At 49.1% G+C, this 13,189-nt stretch overlaps 1 protein-coding gene across 5 annotated transcripts in view; it reads right to left on the reverse strand.

The window, feature by feature from the left end:
- Window positions 1–13,189, reverse strand: part of ARNT (aryl hydrocarbon receptor nuclear translocator) — a 42,934-nt gene that overhangs the window by 18,095 nt on the left and 11,650 nt on the right. For 4 of the 5 annotated variants that reach the window (XM_084823695.1, XM_084823694.1, XM_084823692.1 and 1 more), the window contains exons 2-8: window positions 12,809–12,914; window positions 12,520–12,564; window positions 11,521–11,565; window positions 7,034–7,078; window positions 4,457–4,670; window positions 2,448–2,661; window positions 1,499–1,598 (exon numbers count right to left, since the gene is read on the reverse strand). In XM_084823695.1, the coding sequence (XP_084679821.1) occupies window positions 1,499–1,598; window positions 2,448–2,661; window positions 4,457–4,670; window positions 7,034–7,078; window positions 11,521–11,565; window positions 12,520–12,564; window positions 12,809–12,914 (769 nt within the window). The remainder of the gene's footprint in view (window positions 1–1,498; window positions 1,599–2,447; window positions 2,662–4,456; window positions 4,671–7,033; window positions 7,079–11,520; window positions 11,566–12,519; window positions 12,565–12,808; window positions 12,915–13,189) is intronic. The other variant, XM_084823693.1, reaches the window with a different exon arrangement.

Genomic DNA, 13,189 nt, shown 5'->3' on the forward strand with positions numbered 1-13,189 from the left:
CGTGAGGATCCGGGCAGGTTTAGTTCCTGTCTCTTTCCCTACTGTGGAATATGCCTTTTCTACAGCTAGTAAATCCACAGAAGAACATAAGATGGGAAGCCAGATTCCGGCTGAACATCAGGAAAAACTTCCTGACTGTTAGAGCAATACAACAACGGAGCCCATTCCCTAGGGAGGCGGTGGGCTCTCCCTCACTGGAGGCATTTAAGATGAGGCTGGGCAGCCCATCTGTCAGGGATGCTCTGACTTGGATTCCTGCACTGAGCAGGGGGTTGGACTCGATGGCCTTGGATGGCCTTCCAACCCTACTATTCTATGAACCTATGAGTACAACATGTAGGGACAGCATCTAAATATATCCAGCAAAGCGATCAGGAAGGTTTTCCATTAAATCGAAGTCCCGAGAGGGGATTCAGTTTTTTAAGAGAACACATTTTTCGAGGCTGAAGTAAGTCTGGCAGGTCTTATTGTGAAGGAAGTGCACTGTTTTGCACGGGGGGAATTGTGGAACAATTGTGGTGTCTTACAGGTCAAATTGCTTGGTTGCTGAGAGGAGTGCCAGATTTGTCTGCATGTTTATTATTAATTTATATCACGCCATCAATGCACATGGCACTGTACAGTATAAAACAATAAAACAGGAAATCCCTGCCATGAAGGCGTAAGTTCTAATAAAAACTCAATATAAAACCAAAAGGGAAGGAAGGGAATCCACCCAATGGGCAAAGGAAGCACTACAAAATTAAATAATCAGTGTTACCAAGCGATGAATAAAATCAAAACTAATGTTCCAAAAGCTTTGGAAAAGAGAAAAGGTTTTAACTGAGATTTAAAAACAGTATCTTAACCAACCATCCACAAATACTCTGCAAGAGAATTCCAGGAATAGGGAGCAGCGAGAATGAATGAAGTCGAGCAAGGAAAGCAGAAAGCGGGTAAGGAACAGAGCACAAGAAACATTTCCACAAGACATACCTTCTGGATCTTTCCTTTGGCCATCAGAAGTAGAACGAGAGAGACACTGGCCTGGTTCGCATATAATGCTAAGCCGTGGTGTCTTTTTTGGAAATCTGGCTTGTCATTATGTCTGAATCTACTAATCCTGAAGGCTTTATGCTACCCCCAGTACCAAAGGCCTATGCAGACCAGTTGCTGGGGAACATGGGCGGGAGGGTGCTGTTGAACTCGTGTCCTGCTTGTGGATTCCCCGTGGGCAGCTGGTTGGCCGCTGTGTGAAGAGAATGCTGGATGAGATGGACCCTTGGTCTGATCCAGCAGGGCTCTTCTTGCGTCCTTATGTTCTAATCCATCCCCACAAACAAGCCATGTTTCGGTGTTAGGTCTCAACCAAGCTTTGGTGCATCCAGTTCTCTCGGTACAAGATTTATTATGCTTTCACGATTGCCATCTCAGGCACGGCTAGGGGCACGTTTCGTTAATGAACCAGGAGCCACAGCAGGGGCCTAGAAGTCAGCCTGCCCGTTTGTCTTGTCCTTACCTCATCCGGCAGATGAAGGACCGCCGGGAGCCCATGCACATCCTCATGGACTGCTGGCCTTCCTTCTTGACCGTCCCAGTCTTCAGATCAAGGATACGACCTGAGGAATGGAATAAAAAAAAAGTCGAGTCATCTCTGCTCGGGAAAGCAAACCCGGAGCCTTCAGATTTATGGGAGGGTCCGTAGCTCAGTGGCAGAGCGCCTGCTCTGCATGCAGGAAGTCCCAGGGTCAATCCCCGGCATCTCCAGGCAGGCTAGGAACGGATCCTGCCTGAAACCCTGGGGAGCCGCTGCTGCCAGTCAGTGTTGAAAGTACTGGCCTAGGTGGGCCCAGGGCCCGACTCAGCACAAGGCAGCTTCCTACGTTTTCTGAAAACAAGTCTGCCATGTAGATGCGGGCAAGCTTCTAGCTTTTGTGAAAATGTGGGGAACAAAGCTTGAAAATATGGGCAGCATTGGCTAAATATTCAACAAGTGGGTAAGGTTGGGGGATGGGGCAGAGGGAAAGCAGCAGTATCCCCAAATTGTAAGACCTGGCATCTAGTTTTTATAGGAATGGAATAACGACAACAACAACAGTTCTTGGGTGTCTCGGATTTTTCCAGTCGTGTGGAGTGTTTTCTTTAGTCAGGAGGAGATTTCTGTTCCCCGCACAGCTCAATAGCTCTCAGCTGTAACTAACAGTCCCTCTTCTCTTACTGCTGTGCTGGGGCAAAAATTTTACCAGGTGCGGGGAGTCTGGAATACAGTTTCTTTTCTACACCACGGCTACCTTAGGGCATCACGATAAAACGATGGTTTATTGTGACAGGAGCGAGCCCAGTTTCTCCCCACACCTGTGGACTTACGGGCTCCCGTTCCTCCGTCTGTCCGGAGAGGAAAAGGGGGAAATGCAACACGCGCCATCCCAGCAGGCAGAAAGGCACCAGAGCAGGACAGGGCAGCTCACCCGTGAGTGCATTCTCTGATGTAGACAGCTGTTCCCGCAGCTTCTCCACGTCGTCGGGGTGCACCTGGTCGTAGAGGGTGCTGCCGAACCACTCCGATTGGGGCTGGTTCAGGACGGGCGTCACTGAGTCGGAAACATAGACCACCCGGCCGGTCTCGCAAGACACAATGAAGAGGAACCCGTCGGCCGCCTCCAGGATCAAGTGCTTGAGCTCCTGTAGGATGAGACAGACAGAGCGCACTATTAAACTGCTGCCACCAATTGTTCCAGCACGTGCGAGGTAGTTCAGGCTTCCCCAGGGTAAGATGCTTGCTATGCTCTCTCCTTTGTCACTAACAGCCAGCATACCCTCCAATGGGGGAGACAGACTCTGTGTTGGCTTTTCTGCCTGCCTTGCCCCACCCCTAGGAGCCTCCCTAAGGGAGCAGCTGCTGCTGCTGCTGCTGCTGCTACTGGGGGGGGGGGGGGACGCGCGCGCGTGTGTCTGTGAAGGTGTCTGTGCCGTCTTTAGGACAGTTAGAGGGCATCTGTCCAAGGAAAGGCTTTCCCCATCTTGCCTCTCCTGCTGCTGTGCTGCCAAGAGTCAGCCAGGAGAGGATCCGCTATGGGCAAGAGGGTGTCCTTTCTTGGCTCAAGACAAGGGATCCAGGCGAGAGGAGGGTCTCCTTCTATTGCTTGAGGGTCCGCTATTTGAAGTGCCTTGTGGGGGGCGGGGGGCTTCTTTCCCTTACTTTGCTGTCAGTTTGATGCAGATGAGGTACCTTATCAGTAGGTCTCTTAACATGAACTATTTAGTGAATTGCTTAATGTGAATATAATTGGTATTGGATATTGTTAACTAACCTGCTGGTATATCTTGTATTTCTTTACATTTTAAATGAACTGTAGCTGAATTCATAATGTATAATTATGGCTATTGTATTTGGTTTTTTGCGAGCCGCTTTGAGCACAGCGTATTGTGGAAATGCAGTATACAAATAAATGGACTAGGGCTGTTTCACAAATGAAAATAGGGACACGTCTGCACCCAGTGCTGTTCTCCCACCAAGGATCACTCCGTCACCCTCCCCACAACCAATATTACAAGGTACTGAAAGCTCATCTCCACCAACTGGATGTTGAGTCGTCAACTTTTCCACCAGCCCTTGCTATTCTGTCTTTATCTGCAGCTTGACAGCTGCACGGAGATGAAAGCAGGTCGCATGGCTGTTAAAGGCACAGTCACAGGGGTGGCTTTGAGAAGCTGGCAACTCTAGCTGCAGCCACTCACTCCGCAATGGCCTAGTTTACCGCACCTTCTGAAGCAGGGTCGATTAGGAAATGGATGGTTAGCTTTAGGGTACTTTTACTAGCACAGTGGAACGAAAGCTGGGCCTAACAGTTCAAACCAGGCATTCCCCCAAAAGCAACATCGGGACAAAACACTGGCAGGAATCCCCCAGGGACAGGGGTGAGAAAACCAGAAGTTTGTGGGGGTGAGAAAGAGGGGGTGAGAAAGAGGGGGTGTCTCTCCTAAAAGCAATAGATACGTTGCGAGGACAAAAAAGCATAGGAAAGGAATGAAGCTGCCCCCAGGCACAAAGGAGAGAGAGGGGCTGAAAACTGAGCTTCTTCAGGTGCTGAGTTGAGCGCCCAACGCCACTCTTTTTATACCAGGGATCTGCGGGCCAAATCCAGCCCTTCTGGGGCCCTAATCTGCCTCTCAACAGGTCCCAAGGTGGCCCCACGCCCAGCTCCTGATCACTTGGTGGTTGCCTGGGTTTTGTGCAGCTTTCCCCCATTCTGAGGAGGCTGAGATGCCTCTCCCAAGGCTTAATTACTGGCAGGAAGCTACAATATGCTGGCATTTTTAGCCCCCCGGCCGCCGCCCCCCGACTGCAGCCCCCGAAAGCTTCTTTGACAGGGAACACGGCCCTCGAACTGAAACGGGTTCAAAAACACGCCTGTGTGCTGTGTCAAGGGCCTCTTGGGGCCGCGGTTTCTCCCCCCGAAGCGCCACGGACCCAGACCTGGTCGGTGAGGAAGGAGGGCTTGTAGGTCCCGTCAGTGGAGGTGTTGCCGGTGCCCCGGAGGGACTTCATGTGCGAGACGGCCATGCGCAGGATGGTGAGCTTGTCCGGCTTGCGGGCCAGGGCGCTGCACGTGGGCACCATGTCCGAGAGCTCCGTGATGTAAGCTGTCATCTTATTCCGCCGCCGGCGCTCGATCTCGCTGTGGTTTTCCCTGGGGGCAGGGAGCAAAACAGAGAAAGGAGGCGCAGGCTTCAGAAGCGAGCCAAAACGGACTCACGGGGCCAAGTCGGCACACGGTTGCAAAACGGGGGTGGGGAAACGGAGGGAGGGAGGGAGAGCAGACACCGGGCCTGGAATCGTGGTTAGGGCTTGAAGAAGACTCATGCCAGGCATGCAACGGGGAAAGGAGCAAAAGAGGATTATCATAGTCCAAATGCTTAAGAATTTCAGAGCTGCTGCGCTGGACTCGAATGAAGGCCCATCTAAGCCCAGCATTATGCCTCTGACAGTGGCCAGCCAGTTTACCTTTGGGAAGCTCACAGGCAGGGCATGATGGTAACGGCCAAAGGCTATTAGTGGCTATTATGTGCCGTGATGGCTAAATGGAACCTCCAGGTCCAGAGGCAGGCTACCTCCGAATGCTGCTTGCAGGGAAGCAAACACATCTCTGCACACGTCTATGCTACCCCTTTCAACCTGTTCATGTCTTGGCTCCCTTCTCGGGAGTTCTGAGAAGAACAGCCCTAGGAAGGGTTAAGAGTTCCCTAGTTAAGTGTATTCAGCAACCTTCACACAAAAATGAGAGCCAGGGCACCAAAACCAATTCCAAATCAGTTTTAAGTGCCTAGTGTAGACATGCCCTTTAACAGTGGTGGCTGTTTTTGATCCCTATATTGAACAAGGCCCTTGAATTTACTCGCAAGGCATTAAAGGCCATGAGGACAGGACGCAGCCCCCTTAAAAGGCAACGATTATAGCCAGCGTTATGCAAACTGCCCCACCCCACCCACCCAGAGGTTATGCTGGGTTGCCTACAAGGAGAAAACAAACAGGTTAGATATTACAGGACGAGTCCAATGCATGGGAAGCATGGAATGGGAGATGGGACTGGATGGATGATGAAGCGAAGAAGGAAAAGCACACGTTTGTGTGTTTTAAATTTTTTAAAAGGCTTAAAGTATCCATCTTTACTGCTTTTTAAATGGGTCCTTTGACAGCTTTAACGGCAACCTTCTCCCTCCCTGGACAGTGCCTAGAGCTCTCAAGCGAGCTGAAAGGGGAGCAAAAGACGTTGGGAAAAATTCTTCCAACATATCTCCGTGTCCCATCTGAGCGCCAGACTAGCTGTAGGATTCCAGCTCGCCTATTCTCCTCAGCGTGTTCTCAGATGGATCACCATGTGCAGGCATCAGACGGCTTCATACACATGCAACTCAGCAGAATGGAATCGCTCAGTGGCCCCGAGCAAACCGGGCACACACAGGACCATCCGTGGCCCGCACAGTGTGGCTAGACAGCCCTGGCCCTGCACTTGTGTGAATCTACCGAGCAGACGGAGGAAAACCCGTTGGAAATGTTAGGTTGCACAGAGCCTTCTCCTCCACCACAAAAGCACGTCCAAATATTCTGCCCATCATGTCCCCCATGGGAGACCCCAAAATCGTATGTGGATTGAGGCAACCCTGGGCCTTAAATTAAAAAAAGAAATATGAGTTCCGGGGGGGGAGGGGGGACGATGACGATGACATTCCCAGCAATGTTAGATGCCAGCTCTTGGAACACAGTCAAGATTCAATTGCAAAAAAGGAGAAGAAAAGTATTTTTTTAAAGCATTCGTTATTAACACAGGCCAAATGTTCTCTTCACCTCCTGGGCCTCTTAAAGCAAAGAGGTAAAAGACTTTGGCAAGCACACCTAGCTCAGTCCGATGATCATCAATGGGTTTCGAAGGAGGACCCCCTTGGCAAGGGAATGGGCAGAGGGGTGAGCCAAGGCCCCGTTATCACCCCGCAAAAACGTCCTGCTCCCAAGTTCCCCCTGCCACAGAAGCTGCTCGTCCATATCCACTTTTAGCCTGGGGGCTGGAAATGCTCGTGGGGGGGGGGATTTGGCACCATCAGGGTGTCTCTATCTTCACGAGGGTGGGCAGCTTCCTACCCTCTTGCGAAGGCCCATTTGGTTGTTTGCACTTATAGTAACTTGCTGCATTGAACCTGTGAGTAAGTCAGAAATGGAGGCGCCCACATATATGGCTTGAAAGGGGGGGCGCATCTCCACGCACGCCTCCATCCTTTCTTACTGGCACCCCCCCCATTCCAGCACCTAATACTTCCTCCTCTGTTGTCGTTCACCCCGTTTCTTCAAGGCTGCTGAACATGGCCCCCGTCAAAGCACCGACCGAACTGTTTGACTTCCCGTAGCCTCGGTCAAGTTTCAAGTCCTCGATTAAGGAGGGAAACGGGGAGGAAGGAGAGACTATTAAGAGGAGGCAGGTGGGTGGTAGAAGAGGAGGAGGAGATGGCGAACGAACTACGCTTTGCCATGCTTTAAAAAACAACAACTCCATTCTCCTACCTGGCCAGCCTTTCCTTATCCGCTGAACTCTGTTCATCATCAGACCTAGAAATAAAATTGGTGAGCTAAGCTAAAAATGGAAAAAAAAGGGATTTAAACCAATGGGGAAGAAAAAAGGTGGGTGAATAGTAGGAAACCCAACTGATCTGTGCAGCTCTCCCATAAAGAAGTGGAAGGCAAGGCGCGTGGCTTTGCCCACTCTACTGAACTATTACGTAGCAGCCACTGCAGTTCGTTAGGTACTGCACACATTCTCCCTGCTAGAAAGAACACCTGCAGGAACCCTGAACCTAAGAACTGGTGTCTGAGCTTTGCTATTTTCCTCCTCCTTCCCAATCCCATTTCCTTTTGTGTTGCATCTTTTAGATTATACAGCTGAGGACAGGGACCGTCTTATTGCTGATCTCTGTAAGCCACTCTTGGAGCCTTTGTTTGGCTGAAGAGCGGGGCAAAAATGTCGTAAATAAATACATGTATAAATGGAATGGGGTCCTTGCCCAGAGGGGCTTAAAAATGGCATGAGAGAGATGGAAAAGGCTTGAGGAGGGGCAAAACAGGGATGGGGGGCAGAGAAGGCAATGGATGGTCAGAATAAAGGGGACAGACAAGATGGCATCAAGGTGCAGGAAGAATGAGGATGCTGCACAATGGTAGCTTCATTTCATTGAAGGCTCTCTAGAGTTTAGCCCCAGAACTTGTTTTCCAATGCCAGGGAACCAGCCCCTGCAATGTGCAAAGGCAGGGGCTGCTGGGGAGCTTCTGTTCAACCCCCTGGCCATTGGCCTGTGGGGTTACTCAGGGTTCCATTTTGTCCCCCATGCTATCTAACATATACATGAAACCAGTGGGAGAGGTTGTCCAGAGTTTGCAGGTTCGGTGTCACCAGTACGCTGATGACACCCAACTCTACTTTTCCTTTCCATCTAATTCCAAGGAAGCTGTTGGGGTGCTGAACTGGGGTCTATTGGCAGTAATGGCCTGGATGAGGGCAAACAAATTGAAGCTTAATCCAGATAAGACAGAGGTGCTCCTGGTCAGTCGTTTGTGCCGGATGGGGTTACACTCCCCCTGAAGACACAGGTTTGCAGCTTGGGTGTATGTCTGGGTTCAGCCCTGAGCCTGTAGGCCCAGGTTTCAGTGGTGGTCAAGAGTGCATTTGCACAGTTAAAGCGAGTGTGCCAGCTGTGCCCATTCCTTGAGATGCCTGACTTGGCCACAGTGACACAGGCCTCAGTTACATCCCGTTTGGATTACTGTAACGCGCTCTGCGTGGGGATGCCTCTGAAGAGTGTTCGGAAACTTCAGCTGGTTCAAAGAGCTGCTGCCAGACTGTTGACTGGCTACAAGGAGCATACCACTCCCCTGCTAAAACAGCTTCACTGACTCCGGGTCTGGTTCCGGGCACAATTCAAAGTGCTGGTCATGACCTATAAAGCCCTATACGGCCCAGGCCCAGGTTATCTGAAAGACCGAATTCTCCCCTATCAGCCTGCTCATGCCCTGAGATCTTTAGGGGAGGCCCTTCTCGCGTTCCCACCACCATCACAAGCTCTCCTGGGGGGAACGCAGGAAAGCGCCTTCTCGGTGGTGGCCCCAAAGCTCTGGAATTCCCTTCCCAGGGAGGCAAGAGTGGCACCCTCCTTGGCATGTTTCCGCAAGCAGGCAAAACCCTTTTTGTTTCGGTAGGCCTGTGAGGATAGATAGTCTGGACCTATGAGAATATGGTGGATTGGTACTACTGTTTATATTGTTTTTAAATTCTGATATTTTAAACAGTTTTAATATTATTGATAATTCTATTTTTAATTTTTGTATATTTCTATTTATATGCTTTAACTGTACAAGTTTTTAATGTTGTCAAGCCGCCTTCAGTCCAGATATCAGGAAAGAGGTGGGATGTAAATAAATATAATATTAATAATAATAGGCGTAGGAGACAAAAGTGCCTCTGAGGGATTATGGGTAAGAAAGGCAAAGGGCAACTGTTCAACTTGGACATGGAGAGCCAGGGTGGCTTAGTGGCTGGGATGCTGGACTTGGCCAGCAATGTCCCCACTTGGCCCTGAAGATGACTGGATGACCCTGGGCCGGTCACTTCCTTGCAGTCTAGCCTCCCTCACCAGGCTGCTGTGAGAGCAACCAACCTCCACGCGTTCTACAGCATCCCCAGAGGAACGTAATTACGCCATTATGGAAGGGAGCCCTCCTACTCGCCCGGGACCAACTCCACCATCTTTCCAGCATGAGGGGACAACCTGTTAATTTCCCCAAGCTTTTGATTCTTAAGCTGCAGTGAAACCATTTTAAATGGCTGTTGTTGCCCTGTTGTTTATTTATTATTGCTCTCTCTTTACCTGGTTCTTTTTACTGTTGTTTTTCACTCAGTCTTTGTATGCTGCCTGGGAACTGTTTGTCCGCTGAAGGGAGTGGTGTATAAATTGATGAAGATGAAATAAAGCCTAGGAGAGGGCTAGTTTAATAGGCGACTAATAAATATAAGTAAGACTAATATAAATCATACATAAGGTACTGATTTTCTATAAAAAGGTTTTGTGGTATTGACTATGTAAGCTGCCTTGAGAAAACTTTCCAGCAACTGACTGGTCCAGGAGCAGCAATGTGAGGGGGCGGGGGGAGAATATATGCCCTTCTCAAAATCCAAGTCATCCTCTGAAGCTGAGAAATAGTAACACTGAGTTTGCAGCAAACTGAGACTACAGACAAACTCCAGGTCTACCCCAGTGCTTCTAATTTTTTTTTTTTTTAAATGCTTCACCCAACCAAATTTCCCAACCTATGCAAATATGTGCATTCTTTTTTGCATAATTTATTCTGCTGCTTTGCATAATTTATTCTCTTTCTGCTAGTCGTGAAGACGGGTCAGGAGTTCAGAAGGGCACCGACACCCCACCCTCACCCACTGAAAGGAGACCTGATTCAGCCACAGTCCTGGCTTCTGAGCTATCACAGGACATTATCACAATGGCCATAAGGACTAGAAACTCAATTAAAAAAGTAAAGCTGAGATTCTCAGGAAGCCGAATCCTGCACTCACCACCACATTCAGTGCTTTTGCTGCACTCTTGGTGGAATTATGGGACACAGATGGATGTCACTAGATTGCCTAAGAGGAGTGATTCCCACTTTTACATACACAAAGGTGATAGGTCTCTGCACCTCTCAATTCACTCTCATCAGCTCTGCCGAGGAAAAAAAAGACATGTTCCAACTCCTGCCAGTTTTAAGACAAAATCTGAACTGGGCAAAGAATCAAATCCTACTGGCTCCTCGTAGGTCCCAGACAAACTGTCAAAAGGGTCTTTTGATGCAAACACACAGAGCTGGCTGAAGCCTCCCCTTCTAACACACCCCAGCAGCTGACTCTTAGGCATGGGCCAAGACTAGGCACATCAGAGGGTGGGTTACAGAAGGGGGGGGCGAATCTCTGGCACAGCCTCTAGGGCGGTTCACACCATGAGGGGGTGTTAAAGATCTATGAATCACTGAGGAGCACAGTGAGAGGAAGGGGTCCCATCGAGTTGTGTTCTGCAAAAGCTGAGACTGAGCTTCTGAGGGTCAGGCTAAACCCCTGAGCTCATGGGGGCCTACTGCTAGCATAAGGTGGTGCATGTCTCCCGCCCCCTCCTCAATTAAAGAGCTAGTGGGGTGAGAGATTTCCTGCTTCTGACAGATCTCAAGGGTATCAGCAGTCGGTTGAACTTTCTTTTTTTAAAGGCCGATTTTGACCTCTGAGCTGTGAAACAAGCTCTCTTCAAACCAAGCTCCTGGAAGATTTCCAAGTGTTCTGGGAAGGCGGACAAGCCTGCTATGCCCCCCAAAGCCTCCGATGTCGAATGTCGTTCTGGGCAACAGAGTCTGGAAGCAAAACACAGATGCCTACCTCTGCACAAAAAAAGAACTTTGCACAACCGTTTTCAAGGCAGGTTAGAGATCAAAAAGAAGGAAAACAGCTACTGGGTGGGCACATGGGCAAAGCAACCCACCCAGAAGGCCAGAGGCATGAGGGCAACTGGACTTGAGCAAGCCCCTGGATCCAACTTTTGGGAACACAGGGCAGGCCCCAGTAGAACTTCCTCTTTATTTCTGCCTCAGTTTCCCTGCCTCTTCTCATTTTCCCTGGCAAGCCTCTCTGAGAGTTTTGCTGTTTGAAAAGCACCTGGAACATTAATAAAATAGTTTTTTTTTTAAAAGGCACATGCATAATTTTAATTAACTCAACATAAACCCAACCCCAAAAGTACTGTAGTCCCCAAGTCCATTGGACAAGGCCTTTTGCACTGCTGTTTCAAAAGGCAGTGCTTTCCTAGGCATGGTGGTGGGGTGGGGGAGATCTGGGTCAACTTGGATGCTAAAAATAGAACAGACATGAATAAATGCCACTTGAAGTTTGCACATGAACGACACATGTTTTCAATGTAGCGCCATGCCTTGATGTTTCCCCAAGGCAGGGTTGCAGAAATTTTTACCTCGCAAACCTCTCTTTGTCATTGGGGAGCTGGTCGTCATCACATCTAGGAAAACAATTGAGGGAGAGGAGGAGATATATGAATCAAGGTGCTTTGTAACCTTTTCTGTAACTAAAGATAAACAAAAACCTAGCTTACAGAACGGAAAGGATAAAAACAGAGCATAGCGGCAAATACAGTGCCTATAAAACCACGGCTTTCTGTAAGAAAGGGCCCGGAAACAACCTTTGCCCTCAGAATCTATGACTCAAATAGAGAATTATTTTACCATCCCAGTGCCTGGATTTATTAGATTTTTAAAAATATCCTGTTGTTTCTCCAAGGCGCTTAGAGTGTCATACATGGTTTTCTCCCCTCCCTTTCCATTTTATCAGCACAATTACCCTGCAAGGTAGGTTAGCCTAAAAAATATGACTGGCCCCATAGTCAGATCTGCAATTTGCAGAAAACAGGATTGTACACTCCCCCAAATACTCCAAAGGTTGGGGTCATCCAATGCAAAAGAAGGGCAGTCAGTTCAGAAGGGCAAAGATACTGAATAAATGTGCAAAGATCATAGCCCTCCATCAAAGATCAGATGAGATGGTCAGCATTCTAGATTCTGGAGAACGTGTGTTTCTCCTGCTGACGACCACAGTTACTTTTAACTGCGACTTTATCAGTGCAATAGCTAATCAGGGACCACATACCATAGAACACATACTATGCTGCAATGCTATGTAGTCTATGGGACTTCGGTATGTGATCTATCAATAAGGGCAAGACAAAGCACATTACAGTGAGGACAATGAGTCCTGTGCCAGTCACATGGGTGATCCTAGCCACTCAGGGATCACTCTGAGAATGTAATTGTTTCTCAGTCTTTGCACAACAATCCCCCGAAAGCTGCTGAAAACTCCTCCCTTTTTAAATGAACATTTTCACAGAACCAGCCCTTACCCCATTTGAGCTCAGCACTAGCCCTGAGGTCCACCTCCTGCCAAAAGAAGATTGGCTCACCTGAGAAATTTACTGTTCCCTTCACTGTCATCATCAAAATCGAGCCTGAGGAACAACAACAACAACAACAACAGTTATTCCAACTGCATCCTTCTCTCTTACGTCAAAGCTTACACTGAGAAAACGTGAAAGCAGGCCAAGTTTGGAAACCCCTCTGCCCCACATAGAGCTCCTCAAATGTTGAAATTGAGATGCAAGATCGAGTGGGTGTCCTTCCACCTGACCCAGACCAATGAGCAAACAGTACCCCCAGAGCAGCGTCATTCCAAGTCATCGAGAGCCATCTTACCCCAACCTCCGCTTGCTTGTTCTCTGGACAACGCTTCCTCCAGAATGTGTGCCTGGTCCAGTCGTCCCTGAAGCGGCACCCAAGGAAGGAACATCCGACGCCATTTCTGGAAGGACAGGAGAAAGACAAGAGAAAAAAGCATGATGACCCCTCGGTACAACATCTGCTTTAGATTGCTCGAAGTGGAGCCTGGGCAGAGCCGGCCCTTCAGCTGAAGGTGGGAGGGGGTGGAGGGAAATAATACACACATCGTGCTGGAAATGCCAGACTCTCTGGAGCATCCCTGAGAAGAGAGCACAGTGCAGGCCAAAGAACAGATTGCTTTGGCACGTTCGTTCAAAAGAGCACGGAAAAGAAATAAATGCGTGGCTTTTAAGGAGA

This window comes from Heloderma suspectum, chromosome 17 (genome assembly GCF_057233095.1).
Source record: "Heloderma suspectum isolate Gila_16-S chromosome 17, 16-S_ref, whole genome shotgun sequence".
NCBI classification, from domain to species: domain Eukaryota; kingdom Metazoa; phylum Chordata; class Lepidosauria; order Squamata; family Helodermatidae; genus Heloderma; species Heloderma suspectum.